We start from the raw sequence: 26141 nt of genomic DNA, 5'->3' as shown, positions 1-26141 counted from the left end.
AATAGAGAGAACTACACAAAAAGAGAGTGAAAGAAAACCATTGCACACAAAGAGTTAAAATGAACCCCTGGCTTAATGCGCAGAATAGGTCAGTTTCAAAACTCAGACTCCTATCCTGTGCACTGGGTCTGTCTGCTGGGAGAGCATCAATCACCCAGCCTTGCTGTTAGTAGTTTCAGTATCCGAACTTGCACGGTTGGGAGACAAGTATCCGATTTCATGGAGACTGCACTCCATTTTAATCGGTATATTGTTTTTGTTAAACATTTCCATTACAGAAAACCTCCCAAATTTTTTGTTTTAAGATCATAGTAGATAACAAGTCACATACTATTTCTCGGTCTGTGAAATGTAATAAATTCTACATGGCCTGGGTAGACGAGTAACAGAAAAAAAAACAAAGTCTTGACTCGAGTTCAAAGGACGAAAATGTAAGAAAAAGTTAAGTGCTGTTCAGCTGCAATATAATTGCAAATAGAAAATGATTCTAATTATGGCCGGCTCCAAAAGGATTTTGTCCTTCTTTGCACCTCTCCCTTTGCAAAGGTTTATAACTAAACTTGGCTAACAGATCAAGGAAAGAAATGGGCAAAGAGATATTTTATTAGCATTTGTTGAATTGGCTGACTCCTGTCCCAATACCAAAACTCACTGGCAGGGACCTTTGCTAATTTATTTCAAAGCAAGCGGTTACATCTGTATGTGGTTAATGAAACAGAAAAATGCTCTCTGGGTTGGGAACTTTACGTCTGATCAGTTTTCTCACCAAACTTTACACCCAAAGGCGTCAACATACATCTGCTGCATAGCCCTTATTTCCATTTGAGAAGCTAGGTAGAAAGTGTACAGGTAGGAGCTTTGCCACAGTGGGGTCCACAACTTTGTGCGGGCTTACCAGGATAGAATTTCCACCAACTCTATCTTAGAGTTTATAATAATATAAAGATTGTATTATTTATATAATAAGTGTCTTTTTATACTCTAAAAATACAATTATATTCTATCTTTATGATAATATAGTGAATAATTATTGGACTGACATAGTGAATCTGTTAATATATGCAAGGATAATTAGGGCAACTGCCAAAAAGGTTGGACAAGGTTTGTGGTTTAAAGGGGGAAAATAATGTAGAGAGGTTTAGTGAGGGAATTCCACAACTGGGGCCCAGGTAACTGAAGACAAGGCCACCAATAATAATAATGATGTGCTTAAAATTGAGCAGATTAGTGTTGGAGGAGGTTAATAGAAAGGAAGGGCATGAGGCCAGAGCAGGATTTGGAAACATGAAATGAAAATAGCAAAAGTAATCAGGGACTTCTGGATACAGAACCTAAGAAAATGAGAAAAGACATGGGAGCAAGTGAGTGGGAATCAGGGTCCTTCCTACAAGGAACCCCGCCTCGAAGAGTGGACGCCGATGCCATCACACTGCAACTGAAAGAGGAAAAGGGCTTTGGATGGGGCCTTTTCCTATAATCTCATGGATTTTGAAGACAAACTGAGCCATCTCAGGACTGCTGTGGCACTGCATTTGGAGTCTACTGGAACACAAGGGTGACATGGTGGCGCAGTGGTAGAGTTGCTGCCTAACAGCGCTTGCAGCGCCAGAGTCCCGGGTTCGATCCCGACTACGGGTGCTGTTTGTATGGAGTTTGTACGCTCTCCCCATGACCGCGTGGATTTTCTACAGATCTTCGGTTTCCTCCTACACTCCAAAGACAGGTTTGTAGGTTAGTTGGCTTGGGTTTGTATACTTGGTATAAGTGTAATTTGTCCCTAGTTTGTGCAGACTTTTGTTAATGTGCGGGGATTGTTGGTCGGTTCAGACTCGGTGGGCCGAAGGGCCTGTTTCCGCGCTGTATCTCCAAACTATAAACTAAACATGACTCAAAGTCCTGGCAAAAGATAGTTTCCTTTGAACCGCTGGGGTGGACAATCAATGTTTTGTGGGCTGCCAATAAAGGGACAAACTAGGGTTCGAAGACAACATCCCATCAAGCAGCACTAGCTGGACCAAGATTTGACTCCCAGTCCAACAAGTCATGCAAGATCAGTTGTCGAATGAAGCCAAGGGAATCAGGGCTATAAAGGAGAGTGATGGGCAAGAGGGAAAATTTAGCTAGTATCACCACTCATTAACACCCAGCTATGTGATCCCTCAAGGATAACCTTGCCTAACAGGATTACTGGGATCCCGGCTTGTTTTGACGATAAACTTGTCCCCAACATTAATAAGGAGTTGATGCTGCGACACAAGGCTGAATGGCTGGGCAGTTACCTTCCAAACGTACTGCAGATTTGCCAAAGATAAGCCTGTAATTTTTGATGATCATTAATAAAGTCATGGGAAAATGATAGGCCCATTTTCCTGATCACTGGTAGCCTTATGGATAGGCACACGCATTCCATGGATGAGCAAATTGGACAACAGGGAGGAGACCATCTTAACCATGTACAATAATTTCCTTCCTATACACACACCAATTAATCATCGCAGGAAGTCCACACACAACTACATCTGGACATTGAAACCAAGTAACGCCAAAGTTGCAGGCCAAGAATACTCCATGTTCCCCTCAAACACATTTCAGGGCACATGCAAAGCATGGATTCAAACACGGAAGAAATTCAGTGCAGCCACAAAGCTAGGGAAATGCAACCAAACGATATGTTTACTCATTGCAATGAAGGACATTCAGCATCATCGATGCTACCTGACCCGCGAGTGTTCCCATCTTCTCAGTTTTTGTTTTACAGCAACTGTACTCTTTATTTAGCATGTTACCTGCAGCCGAGGATCACTTACACTTCTATGACCCCGAGGGTTTCTGTGATTGCCAGTTGAGCTACCTCTCAATAGCGAATAAGCCAGGACCACAGTACCTGCCAACAGCAGGCTCCAGAACTTGGATGGATGAAAACAAGACCGCAGTGACCTTGTTATCATTACAGTGCAATTGATTGATGATCTTTGTAGAGCAAGTCAGTCAACACCTATCTCCGTGCATCTCAGATATTCAGCCTTTTTTTTTACTGCTGGCAGCAATGTCTTCAAGGTTCCAAACTCTGGAATTTCTTCCCCAAATGCCTCATTAAAATGACCCAGCTATTTGCTGCTGTCCCAATATGTCTTAATTTAGCTCAGCATGAAATTTTGCATGGGAATGATTCTGTGGTGTCATGAATGCCACTAAATGTTAGTTGTTACTGCAGAGGTGAAACCAAGTGATGCAGTGTGTTCGCAGTACAGGGCATAGAGCCTCTCTCTCTCTCTCTCTCACACACCCTCTTCACAATGTGCCAGCTCAGGCCACGCTATGGTTCCAATGGCACCAGAGGTCCTACTGTAAGCTCAGCCAAGTGGCTGTTTTCCGTTGAGGTTTGGCAGCAATTCATCAGGAGGGGTGTCACAGCCAAGCGAAGCATTGATCTGACATTCAGCCACAAGTCCACACACATCTTCCAGCAGCCGTTACTGCACTGGACTGTAATCTGAACTAGGCACCTTGATAAAAATATTTATTCCACAAAATTAACCTCGGTGTAGCACTCCTCCGCTAGGGAAATAAAAATAAAACAGATGGGAGCCTGAGCAGGCCATTCAGCGCCTCTCAGACCTACTCTGCCATTCAATAAGATCATGGTTGATCTAATCTTGGCTCCAACGGTAACTTGACCCTCCTATCGACCAAAGGTCTCTCCCTCTCTGCTTTGAATATATTTAATGATTCAGTCTCCACGGCTCTCTGGGTAGAATTCTAAAGATTTATGACACATTGGGGGAAACTTCCCCATCCTGTAGATGGCCCCTAATCATGAAACTACGCCCCCTAGTTCTTGAATATCCTCATTGCATACCCATCAAGCTTCCTCAGAACTTTATTTGATTGAAATCAACCCAACATAATCTTCAGAGTATAAACTTAATTCATTGTGGCATAACTTTGTGGAATCAATCGCGTGAACATTTGCTGTACTGCCTCAAATGGAAGTATCTCTATCCTCAAATTAAGAGGCGCAAAATGCCTCAGATATGCTCTCAAAAGTCTTGCATAGTTCCAACAAGACCTGTTAATCTTGTATCCTACATCCCTTGTAATAAACATTCCATTTACTTTCCTAATTTCTTGCTGTAACAGCAGGCTAACTTATTTCTTTACTAGGACACCCAGATCTCGCTGAATCCCAAAAGCAGATGCCTTATTCTCAAAGTTCCATAGTATGCCACTTTTTCCATGTGAATAACTGGGGATTAGCTTTATACATTTATGAAGAAATATTTCCTCCCCCACTGGAGAAAATACTTATTTGATGGCCAACAACCAAAGCAAAATACCTGATAGGTCAATGATCTGAAATCTTAACTCTGTTTCCACCTCCACAGACATTGCCTGGCCTGCTGTGTTTACAGCATTTTTTGTTTTTGTTTAAACAATTTAAGTCAGTCAAGGAATGAGTTCCTCTGATCAATCTCAACACCGTTTTAACTTGCCACAATGAAACTGCAAGCAACAATAGGTTTACCCCTCCACACAGCTGTTACATCCTTGGTGCAAGTCTCACATTTGGTTCCTCCGAGAGCCAGCTTGGAGAATATCAAAAAACTCATTGAGGCTTGATCTCCTTTCATCCACTTCAATTAATACAAAACACACAGCGTTCAGATTTTTGGCAGTAATAATTTCTTCCCCAAATGACTTATCATATCCTATCATATCATATATATACAGCCGGAAACAGGCCTTTTTCGGCCCTCCAAGTCCGTGCCGCCCAGCGATCCCCGTACATTAACACTATCCTATACCCACTAGGGACAATTTTTACATTTACCCAGCCAATTAACCTACATACCTGTACGTCTTTGGAGTGTGGGAGGAAACCGAAGATCTCGGAGAAAACCCACGCAGGTCACGGGGAGAACGTACAAACTTCTTACAGTGCAGCACCCGTAGTCAGGATCGAACCTGAGTCTCCGGCGTTGCATTCGCTGTAAAGCAGCAACTCTACCGCTGCGCTACCGTGCCGCCCTAATTTTGCTCTCCTCTTTGTGGCGATTTGCCAATTTTGAGATAGCCTGAGCAGTCAAACACAGTCCGCCATTTCCATTGGCGCACCTCTCCTGGAGGACATGAAATGCAGTGCTACATCCCTGCCACGACCAAAATAAAATTGGTAAAAGTCAGCCGCTGGCAGAAGAATCTAGGGTGATTCTGGATGAATCCACGTATGCTCTGATGTATTAACGCACAACCATAAAAGTTTAATACCAATAAAGCAATCCGCAAGCTTTGTATGAAGTCCCAATTTAACAATCCTTGCAAGCATAAAACAACTAATCCATCATGTACAAAGCAACACAGTATTAAAATCCAAGATCTAAACTGATTTCACATATCATCAGTTCAAACTGACACAAGGAGTCAGACCAGCTTATACTCAATACCAGGTGAAACTTTGAAAATATTTTTGGAAGAATTCATTATCAATCAAGTATTTACAAAGGAGATAGAAAAACAGACAGTGCATCACGATCACTGCACTACCAACAGTACCAATCTTAATTCAGGCTTCCCAATGCCTGTTCCATTAAAACAATATACACACCATGTTGGCAACCGAAAGCCAAACTGCCAGCCTACCTGAGAAATCTCCAGGCGTGATATTTGGGGAATCGGTGGCTTCTGTTTCCGTGTATGACACTGTGCATTCTGATGGAATAGAATAACAGATTTTTAAAAAAATACATCATATAAAACATCTACAGTATTGTACTCAGCAGATCTCTAAAGAAATTCCTTTCTTAAAACCCACAATAAAGCATCTGGACCAAAATGAAAAACAAGCTACACCCCCCTCATTACTCGATGTTACAATTTCAGTTGGAACCAAGATGTGGAAGCCCACACGTTTAGTGCATAATATTTTTAGTTTTAGACATTAACAGTATCCAGACAGAATATAGAGTAAAACTGCAGAAATATCAAACATAACTTGCATGATCTAAGCCATCAAAAGCTGTGTAAGTAAAGGCCAAATCTCTAAGTAGTTATAGTCCTCCTCAATACCATCGGATTAGTGTAGGGAGCAGAACACATCAGGGGAAAATCAGTGCACTCTGAGCATTACTTTCCTTTAGGTGCCTTTTTAAATGTTCACTAGAAGTTTTTGCACAATTGATTTGCTTTGAACAATGTTTAAATTGGGAAATGTTTTCATGATGAAATAGTCAAGAGTTTAATCCAGGCCAAACTGAAGCTTGGCTGCTGACTGATTGCTTGCAACCTCAGCACCACACATTCGCAACCACAGCCAGCCTCACTGAAGCTTCAATGTTTGGCAAGCCACCATGTAAAATAGCAGCAGAATTCACAAGCTCTCCTGATAGCTACAGGCTTCCTCTCAAGTCATGGTAAAGGGCCAGCTGAACTAGCCAATGCATAGTTGCTTTATTTAATTCCAATTAAAATCTTTCCAAGCCAAATTACTGCTATAACAAAACCCTTGTTTTAAAAACAACTGAAAACAAAGTCATCATAAATCCAGCAGCCCTCCCTGAACCACTGGTTCTGAGATGGCAGGTGCCCACTGGCAATGACAAATCCTTAACTTCATACAAGATATTTAACATGTTTAGTCAGAAAATAGTTTATGTTCATTACGAAAAAAATGGTATTGTACGACAGTGACATAATCACTTCCTTGCAAACTATCACCAACTTTTATAAAGTTCTAATTTCATAAATAAACTTACCCAATGGCTTTTCTTCGTCATTTGGAGAGAATCTGGAGTAAGGAGGAGGTGGAGAATCTGAAAATGAGGACATGGGAATTACAGAAAGAAAAAGTGAAGAGAAAAAAAAATCCTGCCTGCGCCTTGAAGGTTTAAATGTGGAGAGTGAGCATGCAGTAATTGCCCAGATTCAGTCGTCAGATGAATGAGGAGCCAGGCTGGCGCCAGGCATATGCAAACTGCATATTATTGCCACTCCTTCACCTAAATAGCTTTGGAACTTCTTAGGGAAAAAAGGAGAAAAAAACACGAGTTGAAATCGATCTCATTTCAAAGGGATGATTCCAGATCTGATCTCCTCCCGCAAGGACAGAGAGGGAGAGGATAAATCTTTCAGTCGCGTTCGCTGTTCTGGTAATCAATTGGGAGTTTTAAACAAACCGTTTAGACAGTCGGGAGTTCCTTAAAAAGGGAGCTTCTGGGAGCACCACGTGAAAAGGCGCGGCCAGGTGAAAGCCGAGCCACTTCTCACAGACTCTTTAAGAAACCCAAGTGTACTAAGGAAGAAACAAAACAAAAATAACTGCCACTCAAATGATCGGATTGTCTCATTTTAAAAACGACATTTGCGTGTACGCGGTGTGAGAGCAAGGACCTGAAACTGGACGATTCGCCTAACAATGCAGTCTAAACTGCCCGATAGCTTGAATCGGTGACATAAAAAGGTTATCGCGTCACGCATCAGTAATTCTTAGCTATTTGTAAAAATGCAACAGAACTTGAGACAAGGCTGTTTTATTAAGAGACAGTAGTTCCTTTATATTGGGCCAAAATTAAATAAACTCATGTTTTTTAAATATAAATGTTCGCTATTAACTGCCCCAGTATATATATATATCGGTCGGCTTACTGGTATTCCAGTCACGGTTTAAGGTGAGACTTAAAAAAAAAGAATCGTTTGCAACCAGCTTTGCATGCCCCCACCCTCCAAACCAACACGCTTTCTGCCAACTATGGAGTCTCAAGGATGGAGATAGTGAGTGTGCATTTTTGAATAGACAATCTTCAGGTTAGTTGGCATGCATATCCCAGGTACTCGAACCCCTTTACATCCTCGAGAATTGCGGAGAGCACCCGCGAGTTAATCTCAATGTGCCTTGTGAAAATCATGTTTATTTTTTAATGTTATTAAAAGCGGCTGTAAAACGGTGACCTGAATAATGAAATGGTCAGTAATTAAATTCTAAACTAAGCAAATATATATATTTTTTTAAACAGATTAAATTTCACCAAGGTCATTGCATATTGGGGAGTTCACAAAAATAAAAATAATCCTTTCTAAATATGTAATAAATAAGTTACAGGAAAAAAAAAGTTTGAAACCAAAATCCAACTCTAATCCAGTGTTGTGAAAACCTCTACAAAACCCAATGCCTGGTCCTCACGAGGCGTTGACATAGATTAAATTAGGTAGCCCACCAGATCCCGTCTGTTGGGACATTTTTAAAAAACATTTATTTATTAAGACATGCTGTTGACAGTTTCATGGTTTCAGTCTTAGTGTTGCTTGTGGGAAGAAAATGCACAAAAAGTGTATTGAAACGCCTAGGGCCGCATACCCCATTTCATTTCAATCACTCAGAGTGATCAGATTTTCATAGATTGCCCAGTGTCGAAATATCTTTCTCCATCTCCCCCTCCCCCCAAAAAACCCTCTAATCTAGACGAAGGACATCAAGTTTCACCTGTTGCCCAGCCCTGTCATTACCTGTCTGGGATACATACATCTGTTGAAACCTGATGAATGAGTGAGACAGACAACCAATTTACAAATGGCTTGAAATGTACATCTCTGTAATGAATTAAAACTCGTGAATGAAATATAGCCCGGCCTATAAACGAGATAATTTCCCATTTATGTAGGGAAAAAACTACAGATGTTGGTTAAAATCAGTCTGAAGGGTCTCGACCGGAACGTCACCCATTCCTTCTCTCCCGAGATGCTGCCTGACCCGCTGAGCTACTCCAGCATTTTGTGTCTACCTTAAATTCCCATTTATTTCTGTCCGTTAAATAATTTATCCCAATCGGTTTACAAAATTAAATGCATTCCTACAAACTGTACATTGTAAGATTCACTTTTCCTATTTCTTTTAACAAACATTTTGATTTTAACTTCACAAAATGGCACATGTAAAACTATGGAAAATATGATCGAGACCGACTGTTGTGTTATATAAACCTTGAGTATTTTTCGGGAAGGGGGGGGTTTAATATACTGACACATAATTTACGTTAAACTGCAGGCTCGGAGTCGTTTCCAAAGAAATGTGACATTTGTGGCGGGCTGGCTCACATAGGTCCGACATGTGCTAAAAATATAGACTCGGCGCCCAGGCACTGAGATGCTCACGTGGCCTCAAAACCTGGTGCTGGAGGTTCAAATGGGAACCTTTCACTTGCAACCCCAAGATAGGTTCTGTAGCTGTTTTAACCTAGCCGAAAAAATGAAACCCCGTGGCAAGCGAGGCACCCAACAACACGCCGCTCTCTCCAAAAGAGGCTTAACACGAATGCAACGGCACAAAGGTGGTGAATCCCTCGGGGATTTTAAACGTGTGAATGGGAGAGGGGGATGGGGGAAAGAAAGATTAAAAAGTTCACCTGGGCCGTACAGCCGACTGAAGTGATATGGGTTGCAGCAAACAGTAGCGTGGTCCGCGCTCCTGGAAAAACCCTCGCAGGGATAAAGCCTCTTGAGTTCGAAGAGCTGCTTGAGGTCAGGCCACCTGAAAAGTCTACAAAGCAAGAGCTGGGGGGCCAGGGTCTGCTTGCCAACCCTCACTTCGTTCCTAGCCATTAGGACACAAGCAGTATGCAGTCCCCCTCTGCTCTCCACCGCCTGAGACAGCAGTTCCAGGGGTTTTTCCTTCAGTCTCTTCAGCAGCGAATGCGTTACTGACTTGAGCTCGTTTAACGATCCGGTAGGGTCGCTCCAATCCTCCGTCTCCTGCCCATTGCTCCCCGTTACCCGGCTTCGCCAAAGTCGCCGTACAAGGCCCGAACGTTTGGATCTGAACATGCGACGATTATAATCGCGATATCCGGGGAGTGCAATTTATAACCCCGCAGCTTCAGAAAGCACCCTTGTCCTGTTTCTCCCCCCTCTCTCTCGCCTTTTTTCTGGGAGGAGGGGGTGGGAGGGGGAAAGAGGGAAGGGGATTTTTAAAAAGGGAGATCAGACGGCATCAAGCCGAGGAGAGAGCCGTGCACCAGCACAGCCAGGCAGCTCCGGGACCAGATCACACCTACACAGTTTACCAATCTGCAACATTCGGCTATAAAAGGGTACTGTGCACTGGAGTAAAAATCTGCAACAGTAACCACTGCAAAACAAAAATTGCAACAGTAACCAATACAAAACAAATCGCACTAAACTATCACATCCAGAAAAGCAATGCACAGGGAAAGGGCAGAAATATATATATATTTAAAATTCTTCTGCGGGATTTGCAATTCCTATCCAATGTACTGGCCCCCGTTCCCCTCTCTCAAAACACCTCTTGATTTTTCTTCAAAGCTGCAGTCTTCAAATGCTCTTTTGCCTCCGCTGTAATAGATCCAAACAAATTGCAAGCGAGATCTTGAGTAATTTCGATTCTTTCCAGTAATGCACTGCAGACCACCAATGCAACGTGCCAGTTACAGGCATACACAAGAATCCCGAGTTATTAAAAAAAATGAAATATAGACAGGCGTGAGGTGCAGAGTAGATTCAGCGGGTCCGCTCCGTGCACCCTGTGCGGACAGTTAGACTGCACTGTGTGGATTTTCTCTCTCACTCTCTCTCTCTTTACAACACACTGGGCCTCCTAGGTTACATCTCAGCCATTGGCTGTCCGTAATCATGTGGTAGTCTAGACATTTTGGCGCGGCTCAGATCTGTGCTGATTGTTGCGCAAACAAGGTTTCCAGTTTCTTAACTCTTAGCGCACCAGAGATTTTCTTGCAAACATTGACGACAATTTTTTTGCGTAGCAGAAATTATTATACAAAGAAGTAAGCCGCAAAGTGCTTATTAACACGGTTCCAGCCTCTCCTCCCGCTCCAGTTGGACTGGAGGATCGGGTTTTCACCGACACGCTGATCGCCCTTTAGCACCGAGGTTCCAGCCTCAGATACTCCGCTTCAGTCCGCGCAAGTCCAACATTCATCCCTTTCACATCCCAAAGCTCGCAACCACTTTTTTGGAAGAACAGTCACTATTGCAATACAGAAGTCAAAAATGTGATAATGGATTAACAATGTGTATTATGATAAAGAACCAGACTTACTGGCGATATTTACTGGGTCGGGCAGTATCTGGGGAAGGAAACATTTCACGTCCCTAGCCTGGGTAAATGTGTTTGGCGATGTTGATTGCAGGGTGAATTTTGGTCTCAAGATACTTCACCTTTGAAATTGCGCCAACTGATATTTTTAATGCCCCGGAGAAAAGACAGAAAATACGAAATGGGAACAGAAGTCGACCACTCGGCCTTTGACAGTTACGTTTCATCCAAATGCAATACATCCGACAGTACAGCAACTTCCTTTTGTACTACACTAGACTCAGGAGTGGAGTTGAAAAGCCAATTGTTGACTGAGGTGCTGGTAGACTTCTCAGCTCTACTGACTTATCGGTCAGAGTGAGAACTGGGGTATTGGGGCAGAGTACTCTGAGGTGAGGCAAGGAATTATGAAATCTCCACGAACACACTGAAGCAAATTTTAAAATACTACCTAATACTTTCCCCTCTTCCAGGATGAGAGGTGGTGGGGCATATTGAAGCATTTCCAAAGAAGCAACCATGGAAAGTTCTTCATCTCTTTATTTTGTATCTACTACAAGCAGCCCAGTTATCAAGAGCCATTTGGGATGCCTTAAACAAAACTGACAAAATTATTTTCTAAGATTCCCTTACCTTTTCTAGTCCCATTCCCTTATTTTGGCCCATATCCCTCTCAGGCTGTACAGATGTATTTTAAACATTGTAATTGTACCCACCTCTACAGCTTCCTCTGGCAGCTCGTTCAATATACACACCACACTCTGTGAGAAAAAAAAATTGCCTCTTAGATTCTTTTAAAATCTTTCTCCTCTCACAATCTCTGCCTCTACTTTTATACCCATCCCTGGGGAAAAGACTGGGACCATCCTTCTTATCTACATCCTCATGATTTTATATATCTCTATAGTTACCTCTTAGTTTCCTACACTACAGGGAAAAAAGTTCTTGCCTCTCCTTAAGCCCATCAGCCCCAATGACATCCTTGTGAATCCTTTCTACATCCTTTTCAGTTTAATGTCATGCTGGTTGAAGATCATGCTCATGTTGGAACTACATTAAAAACATTCATTAGTTTTAGCGAGAATACTGCACTGTGTACTGTTCAGTTCTCCACATTAAAGGAAGGATGCAATAGAACTCAAGTGGATAAAAAAGAGCTTTACAAGGATGTTGGCAGAGGTGGAGAATTATAGTCATGAGGAGAGATTAGCTACACTGGGTTGTTGTCTCGGGAGCATTAAGGCGCGGTTGACTTGTGGGCTCATTTCTCATTCTTATTTACTCCAAAGAATATATGTCTAGACTACGCAATCGTTTCCCATATGGGAAATTTACCACCCCTTCACTAGTCTAGTAAATCGTTGCTACTCTCCCTCTCTGTCATCCATCCTTTTTGAGGTACAGATTTTATTTGGTTACCCATATAACCCAGATTCAGCAGACTATTTGGTCAAATCCCAATCTGGGGTATCCTACATTATACTAGTGATTAGACTTCAAAATGAATTCATTGGTTGAAATCCCTTTAGGATGTCTGGAAGCCATGGAGCTCAAGATGTACTCATGTAACTTTTCCTTTCTATATATATCAGAATTTGTACATGCTTCGGATTAAAATCTTCCTCTTTTGTTTCCATCGGAAAATTTACACTGCTTTTGAAACATAATCCGAGGCATTTATAATTTCAGGCTTGACCCCTCAAAAGTGTATCTGAGTTCCACCCAGCACAGATTTCAAGTATATGCAATTTTATCATTGTGGCAACATAAGATAACTAAATTTTTGGCGCAATCTAGGATGGATACATCAGTGAATCAATGGTTCTTTATTGTCCAGTGTGCACTGCACAATGAAATTCTTTTGGCATAGATTACACATCCACAAGTTGCCATACTTTGGCGCTATTTACAAAAGTTCCAAAGTCCAGTCCATGTGCTCGATGTACTGGAGCAGCTCCCAATGCAGGTAAGCCACAGGCTGATGCAGGGCTTCATCTGTTGCTCTTGACAGGCTCAGCCCGCGAACCAACGTCCCTCTCCTTGCCCAACCGCCTCTGTGTCCCGGGGTGCAGCCAACCTTGAAGGCGCTGGAGGCAATATCCCAGTCCCTCTTCTACCACCACACTCCTCACGTCTGTCATCATCATCGACTCCCTTCTCTTTGGCTCTCCGGTCTTTGGGGTCCAACTCGGTGACAACCGAGCTTTCCACCGGTGGCTGCAGCAGCCAGGCCTGCTGCCGCATGTGGCCTCGGGCGGCCCGCCAAATCTTTGTTCATTCAGCTTTGCTGCATGTCTTCCTTCATGGAGGCCCTCCAGGTCTTTTCTATTCAGGGATGTGAGCATCGCAGACAAGGGCTGTGTTTGTTATCTATCTTGAATTGCACTTGATAAACTGATCGTGCGTTTCCTTGAACCACTGCAGATCACCTGATGAAAATACTCTGTGTTCTTGGGTAAGGAGTTCCAGTATTTAGACCCAGCAATAAGGGAAGAAAAGAGGTAAATGTCCAATTCACTGTGTGTGATGTGAAGGAGAACTTTGAGGTAGTGTAATTCCATGCACTTGCTTCCCCTGTTTTTCGAAGTTTTCAGGGTGATGGATATGGGGTGCACCATCAAATAAAATATCCTGAGTGATATCACATGGTAGCTGTAGCCCTGTTATGTTGCTACCAGAAGCAGTGATGTTTAAGGTGGTGCATGTGATATTAATCATTCATGACGTTGTCTACTATTGGCCTCCAATCTTCTTGGAAGTTACAATGCACTAATCTAGATAGCTGGACAGCATTGAATCACACTTCTTACTTGTGCCTAGTAGGTGGCAGACTTTGGAGAATGGAGAGTCGGTAGCTGCAGAACGCCCACCTTCACATCTGACGTTGTAGTTACATTATTTATGTAGCTTTCTGTTCAGCGATAAACACCCCAGGATGCTGGGATAGGATGGGGGCAGCGGTTGGTGGTGGAGTGTAACAGCAATGTGATTGAATGTGAAGAGGAAATAGACAATAGGTGCAGGTGTGTTGGGACACTCTGAGCTGGTAATTTTCTCACATATAAAAAGTCTAAATATTATTTGTCAGTTATCAACCTGTGAATGCATGGCGTCCTGGTCTTGCTGTATAGAGACACAGACTTTTAAGTTTCTGGTAGTGGAAAATGCAGAGTATTGACCCTACCCCAATCCCCCCTCCCCTTCCCCAATCATCTCAGACAAGCATGTGCCACTGCACCAGACCAACATTGTAATCCATCTCTCATTATCTTCACCTTGTACATTACTGGATTAAAACTGTGATGCTGAAATAGTGACAAATGTTTTCTTACTAGGAGTTGGGCTGTGTTGAAACTGCCTGAAATTATTTTTCTACAAGCAGAACAGACTTTAATCTTGTGAGTAGTGATGGATTTAAACTTGAGTATAACGATGAAAGGCCACCAATACCACTGCACCACCCAGTCCCCACTTGTCTGATAAATAATTGAAAATCTGAAGTTGATACAAATATGGAAATTAAATGGATTGTGACTGGTGGGTTAGTAGAGGAGGTGTTATGACTAGGCAATTTTCTAACAACGGACCCACCTTTCAATCTGCCATCTGTATCTGCTATCAAGGCAAAACACTATTGATTACTGACAAAAGATCTGCATAATGAATATTTATGGATGCTAAAACAAATAAAAATATAAAAGAGAAAATGTATAACATTCTATCGTAATATTAGCTTTTATATTGCTGAAAGTTCTAATGAATGTTAGCCTTCCAGAGGCAAACAGCTGTTTTTATCCTAATATTAGAGTAAAAAGTGACTCAAGCTTCAACATTAATGTAATGTCCTCATTACATGATAAATATCAATAAATATAATTTTGATACTATAAAGAACAGTTATAGGATTTCTTAGTCATTACCCCACTTCTTTAAACTCTTCCTTTGGTTCCTGAGATATATTTCATGCTGTCATGCCAGTATCAGTCATTGAGCACCAAATTTATTTGTCTTGGTTTTTGTTAGAACTTCCTCCTTAAATACTTTTATCCTGCTTTGTCTCTGCTTGCTTTCAGTTCTGAGCATCATTGACAAGTTCAAGTTTGCTTCCCATACCTAATTGCTTGAATGGGTGGAGCTGAGCTATTATCTTTAACTGCTATTATCCATGTTTGTTAAGTGGGGAATAGTTCTAAGATAAATTGTTCTGCTAACCCTTTCACCTCACTCCAAGGCCAAAGATAGGATTTGATTTCCACCACAACTCTTCATATTCAACAAATGTAATTTCCAACACCCCCCTTTTTCTTCTCCATTTTATATTCTGAAAGGTGTAGTACCTCAGGAGGCAGTAGTTCAACTAGTCTCTCTCTCCTCTTCCAATGCAATTGCAGAAGATGCAACACCTGGTCTTCCACAATCTCCATTCCCTGTGTATTATGCTCCAATCACCCTTTCCAGCTGAAGCAGAAATTTAGTCAAGTCAAGTCAATTTTATTTGTATAGCACATTTAAAAACAACCCACGTTGACCAAAGTGCTGTACATCAGTGCAGGTACTAAAAAAGAACATACAATGGCACACAAACCTAACAACACATACATAAATAGTTTACAGTGCCCCCTCAGAGGGCCTCAAACGCTAGGGAGTAGAAATAGGTTTTGAGCCTGGACTTAAAGGAGTCGATGGAGGGGGCTGTTCTGATGGGGAGAAGGATGTTGTTCCACAGTCTTGGTGCTGCAACCGCAAAAGCTGCACCCCTGAGCTTAAGCCGAGACCGCGGGATAATCAGTAGCCCCAAGTCGGCCGACCTGAAGGACCTGGAGATAGAGTGGTGGGTTAGAAGATTTTTGATATGGGGGGGGGGGCAAGCCCGTTTAGGGCTTTGTATGCGAATAGGAGGAGCTTGGAAGTTGATTCTGTACCGTAATAGGAGCCAGTGGGGAGAGGCCAGAGTGATGTGGTCCCTTTTACGGGTACCCGTCAGGAGTCTCGCTGCGGCGTTTTGGACCAATTGCAGGCAGGACAGGGATGATTGGCTGATCCCAGTGTATAGGGAGTTGCAGTAGTCTAGATGGGAGGAAATAAATGCGTGGATGATTTTTTCAAGGTCGTCAAATTGGAAGAATGGTTTGATTTTAGCTATGGTACGAAGCTGAAAGAAATTGGCTTTTACCACAGAGTTGACTTGCTTGTCAAACTTTAATGCGGAGACAAATATCACGCCAAGGTTTTTGACATGCGGTTTGACTAGGGAGGATAGGCTTCCAAGGCTGCCTGTTATTGTTTTGATGGAGTCGGGGGGGGGGGGGGGGGGGGGGGAGAATAGGATCTCAGACTTGCTCTCGTTTAATTGAAGGAAGTTCTGTGCCATCCAACATTTTATGTCCCCAAGGCAGTGCATGAGGCTGATTAAATTTGACCAGTTGTTGGGTTTCAGAGGGAGATAAAGCTGTGTGTCATCCGCATAGCAGTGGAAAGAAATGCCGTGCCTTTGAATGATTTGGCCGAGAGGGAACATGTACAGAGAGAAGAGAATGGGGCCTAGGATGGAGCCTTGTCGAACCCCGCAGGAGGCTAGCTGGGGAAGAGGAAAAATTGCCTATATTGATGGAGAAACTCCTATTTTTGAGGTAGGAAATGAACCAGCTCAGGGCAGTGCCATCAACGCCAACCCCGTACCGGAGACGGTCAATTAGGTGTGGTCTGTATCGAACAATTGGAATGACCACTTTGTGGAACACTTCTCTTTAGTCCACAAGTAAGATCCTGTGTTTTTAGTTGCTTTTCACCTTAATTCTTCATCCCATTCCCACTTTTCAATGAAGTTCAGTCTAGAGGAAAAACACTGTATTTTCCAACTGGGCACATCACAGCCTTCCAGCCAAATTGTGTTCATCAGTTTCAGATAAACAGCATTTTTATTTCAGATTTATAGAATTCATTTTTTTTCTGACGATTTTGGACAATTAAAATTTACTGCACCAATCTATACTTTCTCTGGAGTAATTTTCTGTACTCTCACATCTTATTATCAGCTCTCTTTTATTATCACCTCTTAAATTCCCCAGTCTTGCTCCCTATCACAGATCTTCCCTTAAGAGCTGATTGTCTCTCATTTTTTGCAGTTCTGATGTCCTCAATTTGAAATATTAACTTTTTTTCCCTCTCCACAGATGGTTCCTGACCTGATTACCATTTTGTTTCAGATTAAGGCAACTGTCGTGTTTTGCTTTTGATGAAAGCATTACTTGTGATCTCCCCTTCAATCACATTTTCAGTCATTTCCTTCACTCCTCTAGATTCGATTTTACCTTTGTGAATGAAGCACGTGTGAATACTTATAACACTTGCTTGTTCCGAATATTCCTAATCCCCCTTTATGTTCTCCCCAATACAACACGCTTTCACGAAAATTTGAATACTTTTATATTGTTGTTCGCTCACCCATGTCCTATATCCATTCTGAAAGTGAATCTATCACATTCAGAACTGGCCGCATCATTTCCAGTTAAGTATTCAAAATATTGATTGTAGCCACCTGATGTCATCTATGTCATTCACACTGAACAAAAGTAATTATGGTGATAAACTGCTTTACCACATCAAAGCTATTTGAATGAGTGATTGCAGATTCCCCTCCAAGATTTTTATCCTAACTTGGAAAGATATTGCTGGTCCTTTATCGGGGTTGGTTATAAATCCTGGAACTCAGTACCCAATAACATTATGGGTGCAACTTCATTAGAAGGACTGCAGTGGTTCAATGGTGAAGCTCACCACCATCTTCTTAAAGGCAAATAATGGACAATAAACATAAAAATAATGGACAATAAACATAGATAGTCCATTCCTTCTCTCCTGAGATGCTGCCTGACCTGCTGAGTTACCCCAGCATTTTGTGAATAAATACCTTCGATTTGTACCAGCATCTGCAGTTATTTTCTTACACTTCTCTTTATTGGTGATACTCAAATCCAAAAATTAAATTAAAAAAAAGTTACTTTGGTATTATAGTTCTTAAAGTGGTGGCAGTGCCAATTATGGCTATTCAATCAGTAATAGCCCACTAAAGACCATGATCTGTTCTTATTCTTGGTGTGACACATTGAGAAAAGTATCCTTGCTGTGCATATGGGGAACTCCCACTGGCACTGTATTCCTGAGATTGCAGTGTTTGCTGGAGCAGTGTGATAAGCATCTAGTTCTGGTTGCCATACTTTAGGAAGAATGTTAAGGTCCTTGAGAGGGTGTTACCAGAATTGTTCCAGGATTGAGGTTAGATTGAAGAAGCTGGGATAACTGCTCTTGGAGTGAAAGAGGTTGTGGGGGGTGTTTGACAGAAGTACACAAGATCATGGTAAATTTAAGTGAGTTGGGCATGGAAAAGCTGCTCGCATTGGCTGATGGCATTATGAGGAGTTGATGTAAGTTTCTGGGCAAGAGGTCAGGTGGATACATGGAAGAATTTATGCAGTAAGTGTAATGAATCGCAACATATGGTCCACGAGTGTGGTGGAAATTCCAATAATCAATGATTTTGAAAGGAATTAAGATTTAACACTTGTGGGAAATAAATAAGCAGGGGTACAAGTATTGACCAGAGGAAAGGGACTGATTGTATTGCTCCACAGATAGCTTTCATGGACTCCATAGAAATGCAATGACTATCAGTAATAGGTTCTGAAGCTTCTGACATTTTGTGATATTCTTGGTTTCACATGCTTCTGGTCAGACCTTCCATTCAAACTCTGGTGGAGGAATGGAAGATGCAAATTTATGCAAGTAATCCACCATGAAACCAAAATCACTAGTGATATTCCAAGAGTCCTTGCAGTTGGATTTTGAAGGTACAAGGTTGCAAGTTCAACTTTAACTCCAAGGCTTTAGCTTAAAAATCCAACTGCTACTTCATTGTAATATTTAAGAGGTACTGTCAGAGAAATTGGCTTCTGGATTATACTCTATACGGAGGTCACATCAAAATGACATGTTGAAGATATCAGGGCACTATTCTGAAGGAGATTTCTCTCTGGTGTCCTGCTCGATCAACATCACCTAAACAGTAATTTGGCCATTATCAGATTGTTGCTACTGGGAGTTTGCCATTTAAATATTGCCTGTTATGTTTCTTTCACAGGAAGTTATTAAATTGCAAAGTAATGCAATACATGCAAAATACTTTAATGCTTCTGATGGGTAAAGGACCTATGCAAATTATTAATGGAATCTCTGCCAGTGATGTTTCCATCCTGTGAGTAAATAAAATATACATAATATACCTTTGTAATAAAATCAAAACAATTTTTTTTGCGATGGCTGACAACTGCAGATACAAAACTGGGCTACAATTAACTCTCTGGTTGAAAACCAGAATATGCTGGAATTACATTGATGGTTAGGCAGCATGTGTGGAAAGAGTTATTGTTTCAAATTGACATCCTGATAAATGGTCTGATGAAACGTCTTTAATCTGAAATGTTAACCACGTTTCTCTATCTGCACTTACTGCCTAACTCTGTAACCCTGTACCTATCTTTTTATATAAGCAAAACATCGTCTCTCTCAAAATCTGAAGAATTTAATTATTTAAAGCAGTTAGCCAGTTAAAGTTTAAGTGAGTTAGGCATTGAAAAGCTGCTCGCATTGGCAGATGGCATTATGAGGAGTTGATGCAGATATAAATTTCTGGGCAAGAGGTCAGGTGGATGCATGGAAGAATTTATGCAGTGAGTGCAATGAATTGCAACGTGTGGTCCACAAGTGTGGTGGAAATGACCACAACTTCAGCAGATTGACTGCCAAAGTGTTTCTGTCCTACCTACCTTTCCAATAATTGGTTTATAGTTAGTATCTGCCACTCAATACACCAGTTGTCCCAGGTCTTCCTCCACCTGTGCCTCCAATGGTTTTTTGGTCCTGATAATACAATTAGAAAATTAAACTGAATAATTCCATGAACCAGGATTATAGTTATCTTTGTTATATTTATCATTGTTGCATCTACCATTAGCATGTGTACTCCATTTGCTTAATGCATAATAAGGAATTTCATTGCACACTGGTAAATATGACAATACACTAATCTGAATCTGCATTTACGGGGGCAGGATTATCTTCAATATTTTTACTTTGGATTTCTAATACTTAAAAATAGCTATCCATTTAAGTGAGATGATGTTGCCATAGTTAAATACTACACTACTAATCGAAGGCCAGTAATCTTGAGATTTGTCTCCAAATCCTACCACACCAGCTGTGAAATTTAAGATCAGTTCATATTCTCAAATTTAAAAAGTTATTCGACACAATGACCTCAATAACTATTGGATTACATATTTAACCAATCTGATTCACTAATCCGCTGCAGAGTAAGAAATCTATCATTCTTAATGGAACTATGCTTACCTACATTTTACCCTGAGCCCAAAGTGTAAATGAGATTTAAATGCCTTATTGATAAACGAAATAGGCGTATGTGTATACTGCCTGTCTCCCACGAATTGACTGCAATAAATAAGAGCACATGCTCCTCAGAATAACAGGGACTGGGGGCTGAGATGAGGAGAACATTCTTCATTCTGGCGGCTCAAGTCTTTGAAATTTGCTGCCCCAGAAGACTACGGGCGCTTAGTTATTCAAAGCTGAGTTCAATAAATTTATGGACAGTGAGGAAATTAAGGAAGATGTGGATCAGATGTGAAATGCTGTGAGGTGGAAGATCAGCCATGATCTCACTGAATGGCAAAGCAAGTTTAAGGAGCCAAGTGGGTCATGCCTGCCTACGTTTCCTATGTCCTTAATAATAAAACTTAATAATCTGTTGTGAATCTTGGTGTTATGCATTGCACACTTTTATGTCACACTTGCCACACCTCCAGACACATGAGACTCTTTCCACACTCTTCCACTGAGCTATTTGGAGTTAAACCTGCATTTAATCTGCTCCCCTAATCTTTCACTTGGTATAAATACCTGAGATCATCACCAATTGGGTGCGAACTAATCAGTTCTGTATCCTGTCGGTTCGATAGCAGTTCTGAGGAGTTCCAGGTCTATTTCTTTCGGTTCCATTAGAGTTTGGATTTTGGGTTTTCTTCAGTACTTCTCGGTGAGCCTGCATTTGAGTCCTTTCCATTTCTGAGCCTTCTGACAGATTAGTCACCCAGTAAGGACTCGGCAGGCAATCCTGGTGAGCTCGACCATAGTTTGGATGCTCCCAGATCCAGGACTGAGGAGATATTGGATTATCTTTACAAGATTTTTCAAACCAAGGCTCCATTCTTGGGGTTCAAATAGACCAACTTACTGGTCGAATAGACCGACTTGCGTATACTGTTGAGCAGTTGACAACCAGTGTCAACCTTGCACCGCTGCCAATTCCTCCTGTCTCCGCTAATGCCTCTCCGCCTCCGTCCACTTCCAGCTGTATCCAGCCCATTCTGGAACCAGTTTTTCCCACCCTGGTAAGGTACAATGGCGATCCTTCTACCTGCAGGTCATTCCTATCCCAGTGCTCTTTGGTTTTTGAGCCACCTCTTTACCTCCTCACCTTTCTTATGATTGTACCATTGACTTATTATCCAGTACTTTTCCATCCCGTGGTCATCTGTACTCGCTTTCTGCTCCAGAGACCAACGCCAGTTTTCAGTCTCTGGCAGGTGGTTTAATTCGTCCATCCTCCTCTCCCGCCGCGGCGGGAATTTTCTTTGTGATTAAGGATGGCGACCTTTGCCCTTGCATTGACTATCGAGGCTTGAATGACATCACCATCTCCTCTGTCTTCAACTGCCTGCAACATGTCACCATGTTTACCAAGCTGGATCTATGCAATGCCTACCATTTAGTTTGCATCAAGGAAGGAGATGAGTGGAAGACAGCCTTCAACACACCCAGCGGGCATTACAAATACCTCGGCCTGATCAACGCCCCGGCTGTCTTCCGGGCTCTGGTCAATGATGTGCTCCGCCGCTGAACCGGTTTGTTTTCATTTACCTGGATGACATCCTCGTCTACTCTAGCTCTGCATCGGAACATACCCGCCATGTCCGTCTTGTCCTTGCAGCAGCTATGCTGTTCATGAAGGCGGAGAAGCGAATTCCACCAGCCCACGGTGTCCTTCCTGCGATACATCTTCTCTGCTGGCCATGTCGAGATGGAGCCAGGAAAGGTGAGAGCGGTGGTAGATTGGCCTGAACCTACCAGTCGGAGGGAGCCACAACGCTTCCAGGGCTTTGCCAATGTTTACCACCGCTTTATCCGCAATTTCAAGATCCTGGTTGCTCCTGTCACTGTTCTCATGTCTACCTCCTTCAAGTTTACCTGGTCCCCTGCTGCTGAGGGAGCCATTCCAGAACCTTAAGCAACGCTTCACAACTGCCCCCATCCTGGAGCATCCTGACCTCAGTTAGTGGTGGAGGTTGACGCCTCTGATGTTCGAGTTGGGGCTGTGCTTTCCCAACGTTCCTCCAAGGACCAGAAGATGCACCCCTGTGCCTTCTTGTCTCGCTGCCTCTCCCTGGCAGAGAGGAATTATGATATCGGCAACAGAGAGTTGCCGGCAGTGAAGCTGGCGTTGGAGGAGAGGAGGCATTGGCTGGAGGGCACTGAGCAACCATTCCAAGTCCGGACGGACCACAAGAACCTGAAGTACCTGCGTTCGGCAAAGTGGCTCAACCCCCGTCAAGCCTGGTGCACTCCTGTTTTTCACCTGGTTTAACTTCACCTTGTCATGCCGTCCTGGATCCAAGAATGTCGCCCGACTCCCTCTCCCGCCAGTTCCGTTCCGACCAGGACAACCATTCCCACAAACCCATTCTGCCTCCCACCTGCCGGGTAGGCTCCGTCACCTGGGAGATCGAGACCACAGTTCACAATGCCCAGCGTCATCACATATTTCTGTCCCTTTGTGTCCTTTAATGCAAACCTATAGGTCTTCATAATGACAAATTTCATAGAAACAACATTTCCCTCCTCCATATGCTCATTTTGCCGTCCTGAACTTTTAGGTGGTGTCTGTCATGAACACAAACATTTAAAAACAAAATTCAGATTTATCACTTTGTTTCTTCATTTTCTACTTCATTATCCTTCAACAGGCAATTTGATTTGTTGTAAAGCATTTTGTTTCTGCTGAGAAACCTGTTGTTGGACCCATTTGACAGGAACATAGGAGATCTGACGTGTCTTGGCAGGGTGAATGTGGAGAGAATATTTCTTGTGGGAAAATTTAGAACTAGGGGTCACTGATTAGAAATTAGGGTTCCCATTTAGACAATGTTGAAACAATATTTTCTCTCGTGTAATGAGGAATTGAAACTCTTTTATTCAAAGAGCAGTGAAAACTGTCAGGATATTTTTAAGGCAGAGTTGAGAGTATTGTAAGTTTCTTAATTGCTTGGTCTCTCTCAGTAGGCACCACCATGACATGTATCATTTAGTTTTCATCCCATCATCAACATTTGCTTTCTTCTTTCATACACCCTCCCGCACCTTTCTACAAATTAAAATGTTTGATTTTTACATTTTTCTGTTGCTGATGAACTGAAAATTAACTCTGTTTTTCACCCCCTCTCCACAGATGCTACCTGTTTTTGTAGCATTTTGTTTTATGTTATTTGTGGGGTTCATTTGGATAATCAGGATTTCCTGATTTCAGCATTTACGCAACCAATCAAATCACTGGCAATTATCCTCCAGCTTTTACTGGTCAAAGTTACCAAAGGGTCTGTTCCTATTCTAAGTAAAGTTGTGGGTTAATATTTTTTGGGGAAGGGGTAAAATTACAGGATTTTTACATCAACCTTAAAATAACAAGAGTACAATTTTAAGGTTGATCTGAAGGAAATTGTGTCCATAGAAATGTTTGGAAAACAATTCAAATCCAGAGTGAGAGCACTACTTGCTCAGCTCCAGCTAAGATTATGTGTTTCAGCCCCTATACAGTGTTCAAAAACACAATGACCTCTGAGATGGAAATGAGGCCGATTAACATTTCAACCATACTGATTGTTGCAATGTAGTAAATAGTTAAATTTTAAACTCTAAATAAGCAAGATGAAGTAATTTATTGGAAGTTAAGGCTTGTTCCTTTTATTGGCTGAATCTGCAAAGACTCCTTTAAACTCCCTCTGTGTAGCTGCATATTAAACTGTCAGCTTGCTTTACAGACAGATATATATGGGGCTCCACAGCACAACCTGGTTTACATTTCCAGATCGACTTTTTGCTGATAATGGTCTTACTGTCACACCTAAAGGTCCTAGCGTAAACCCAGGTTATCTGACCCAGCTAGTAAAACTTGAGTAAGTATGTTAGTGCCTACAGTTCCCACTCCAGGAGTCTTAACAAAATCCTCTGGCTCTCAAGTTCCCTTGAATTTCAAATTCTGGTATTTGGAACTTTTCCCGAGGTACTTATGGACCAGGAAAGTGACGTGAACTACATGTTTTTTTTGCCAGAAAAAACAAAAGATTCCGAATTGTGATAAGACTGGAAGTGTTCCTATATTTCTGTGTCGATTGCTCGCCGCTTGGGTGAGGTGATGTGGAGGAGACATTGGGCAGAGTGATGGGGGAGGGCGTGCTAAATAAATTAAAACACTTACTGGCTGCAGCACTTGCAAACTTTTAACATCACCACAATCCCTGAACACAAATGAGGAAGGGAAGCAGGCCCTTCTGAAGGACGGATCTGAACGAAAGCCATTTGTCGTGGCCCTAGTAGCGCTGTCCCAGAGGCCGCTTCAGACCCACACCATCCTCCTCGCTGGCTGGCACACGTAGTCTTTGGGCTGAAGGAGGGAGCGCTGTCCCAGAGGCCGCTCCAGACCCACACCATCCTCCTCGCTGGCTGGCACACGTAGTCTTTGGGCTGAAGGAGGGAGCGCTGTCCTGCCGCAGCTGCGCTTTGACCTACCGAGCATCGGCTGCGCTGTTTCACTCGGTTCGTGAAGGACGAGGACTGCGGGGACGAGTCCTCCGTTAATGTCCGTCCGTTAACCGTTAATAGGACGGGAAGGTGGCGCAGCGGTAGAGTTGTTGCCGCACAGCGCCAGAGCAGAGACCCGGGTTCGATCCTGACTGCGGGTGCTGTCTGTGCGGAGTTTGTCCGTTCTCCCCGTGACCTGTATGGCGTGGGTTTTCTCCCAGATCTTCGGTTTCCTCCCACACTCCAAAGACGTACAGGTTTGTAGGCTAATTGGGCTTTGGTAAGATTGTAAATTGTTAATGTGGGAGGGGGAAATCGCTGGTCGGCGCGGACTCGGTGGGCCGAAGGGCCTGTTTAATGAAACCAGTCCGCTAACGTCCGTTAGCCGTTAATGTCCGTTGGGACCGCGCGCGCGCGTGCGTTCGGACGGCGGGTGCGCACGTGGTACTTCCCCGACCGCGCACGTGGTACTTCCCCGACCGCGCCCGATCCCCATCCCTTGGCGCGCCCTGGCCTGGCGCTGGCGCCGGCGCCGTCCGCTTCCCTCCACCCCTCACCAGGAGCCACTGGAAAAAGTACGAACACAGTCCCTGAACGGGAGGAGAAGTTATCAGGGATTCGATACGAAGTTATCAGGAATTCTTTGTTTTGAAGCTTTCATCCCCCTCGGGCTTGGTCCAACCAGCATTGTCTGCTGGCGGTATAGGGCCATGCAGACGTGTTTAGGTCCCGACGTGTGTAGAAAGGTAAGACCATTAAAAAAAAACCCAGATAAACTTGACCTGCTCTGCCACTCCGTGAGATTTGTAACCAATATTTTCACACAGACCCATTATCTTGCACCCAAAGTTCTCAATTCCCCACCAATTAATTCCGAAGATTCATACCATTTTGCTTTTAGAAATTTATTCTCCTTTCTGTCCTGAGTGGGTGATTTTACTTTGAAAATATAACAATTAAAAACACTGTGCTGAAGAACTCAGTTCGTCAGGCAGTCTCCACAAAGGGAAACAGACATTGTTGTGGATCGGGACCCTTAAGACTCTGCACTTGTCCACTTGGACAATAAAAACACATGTCAGGCTTGTTCATAGACTACAGTTCGGCATTCACCATCATTTCTTCCAAACTTGTGACAAAAGTCAGGGAACTC

General features: G+C 42.8%; 1 protein-coding gene and 1 long non-coding RNA gene across 2 annotated transcripts in view; both read right to left on the bottom strand.

Moving 5' to 3' along the window:
- smad6b (SMAD family member 6b) overlaps positions 1 to 10541 on the bottom strand; it is a 56911-nt gene extending 46370 nt beyond the window's left edge. The window contains exons 1-3 of the mRNA XM_078427042.1: positions 9396 to 10541; positions 6753 to 6809; positions 5641 to 5709 (exon numbers count right to left, since the gene is read on the bottom strand). Of these exons, the coding sequence (XP_078283168.1) occupies positions 5641 to 5709; positions 6753 to 6809; positions 9396 to 9813 (544 nt within the window). The 5' untranslated portion in view covers positions 9814 to 10541. The remainder of the gene's footprint in view (positions 1 to 5640; positions 5710 to 6752; positions 6810 to 9395) is intronic.
- A 5157-nt stretch (positions 10542 to 15698) lies between these two features.
- LOC144608860 (uncharacterized) lies at positions 15699 to 25249 on the bottom strand. Its single transcript, XR_013549246.1, has 3 exons — positions 24666 to 25249; positions 19885 to 19978; positions 15699 to 15879 (listed from the first exon to the last, which is right to left on the bottom strand). It is a non-coding gene; the product is annotated as an uncharacterized LOC144608860 (long non-coding RNA).
- Between the last annotated feature and the right edge of the window lie 892 nt (positions 25250 to 26141).

The sequence above is a fragment of the Rhinoraja longicauda genome, chromosome 33 (assembly GCF_053455715.1).
Source record: "Rhinoraja longicauda isolate Sanriku21f chromosome 33, sRhiLon1.1, whole genome shotgun sequence".
Taxonomy (NCBI): Eukaryota; Metazoa; Chordata; class Chondrichthyes; order Rajiformes; family Arhynchobatidae; genus Rhinoraja; species Rhinoraja longicauda.
This window is presented reverse-complemented; position numbering and strand designations above follow the sequence as displayed.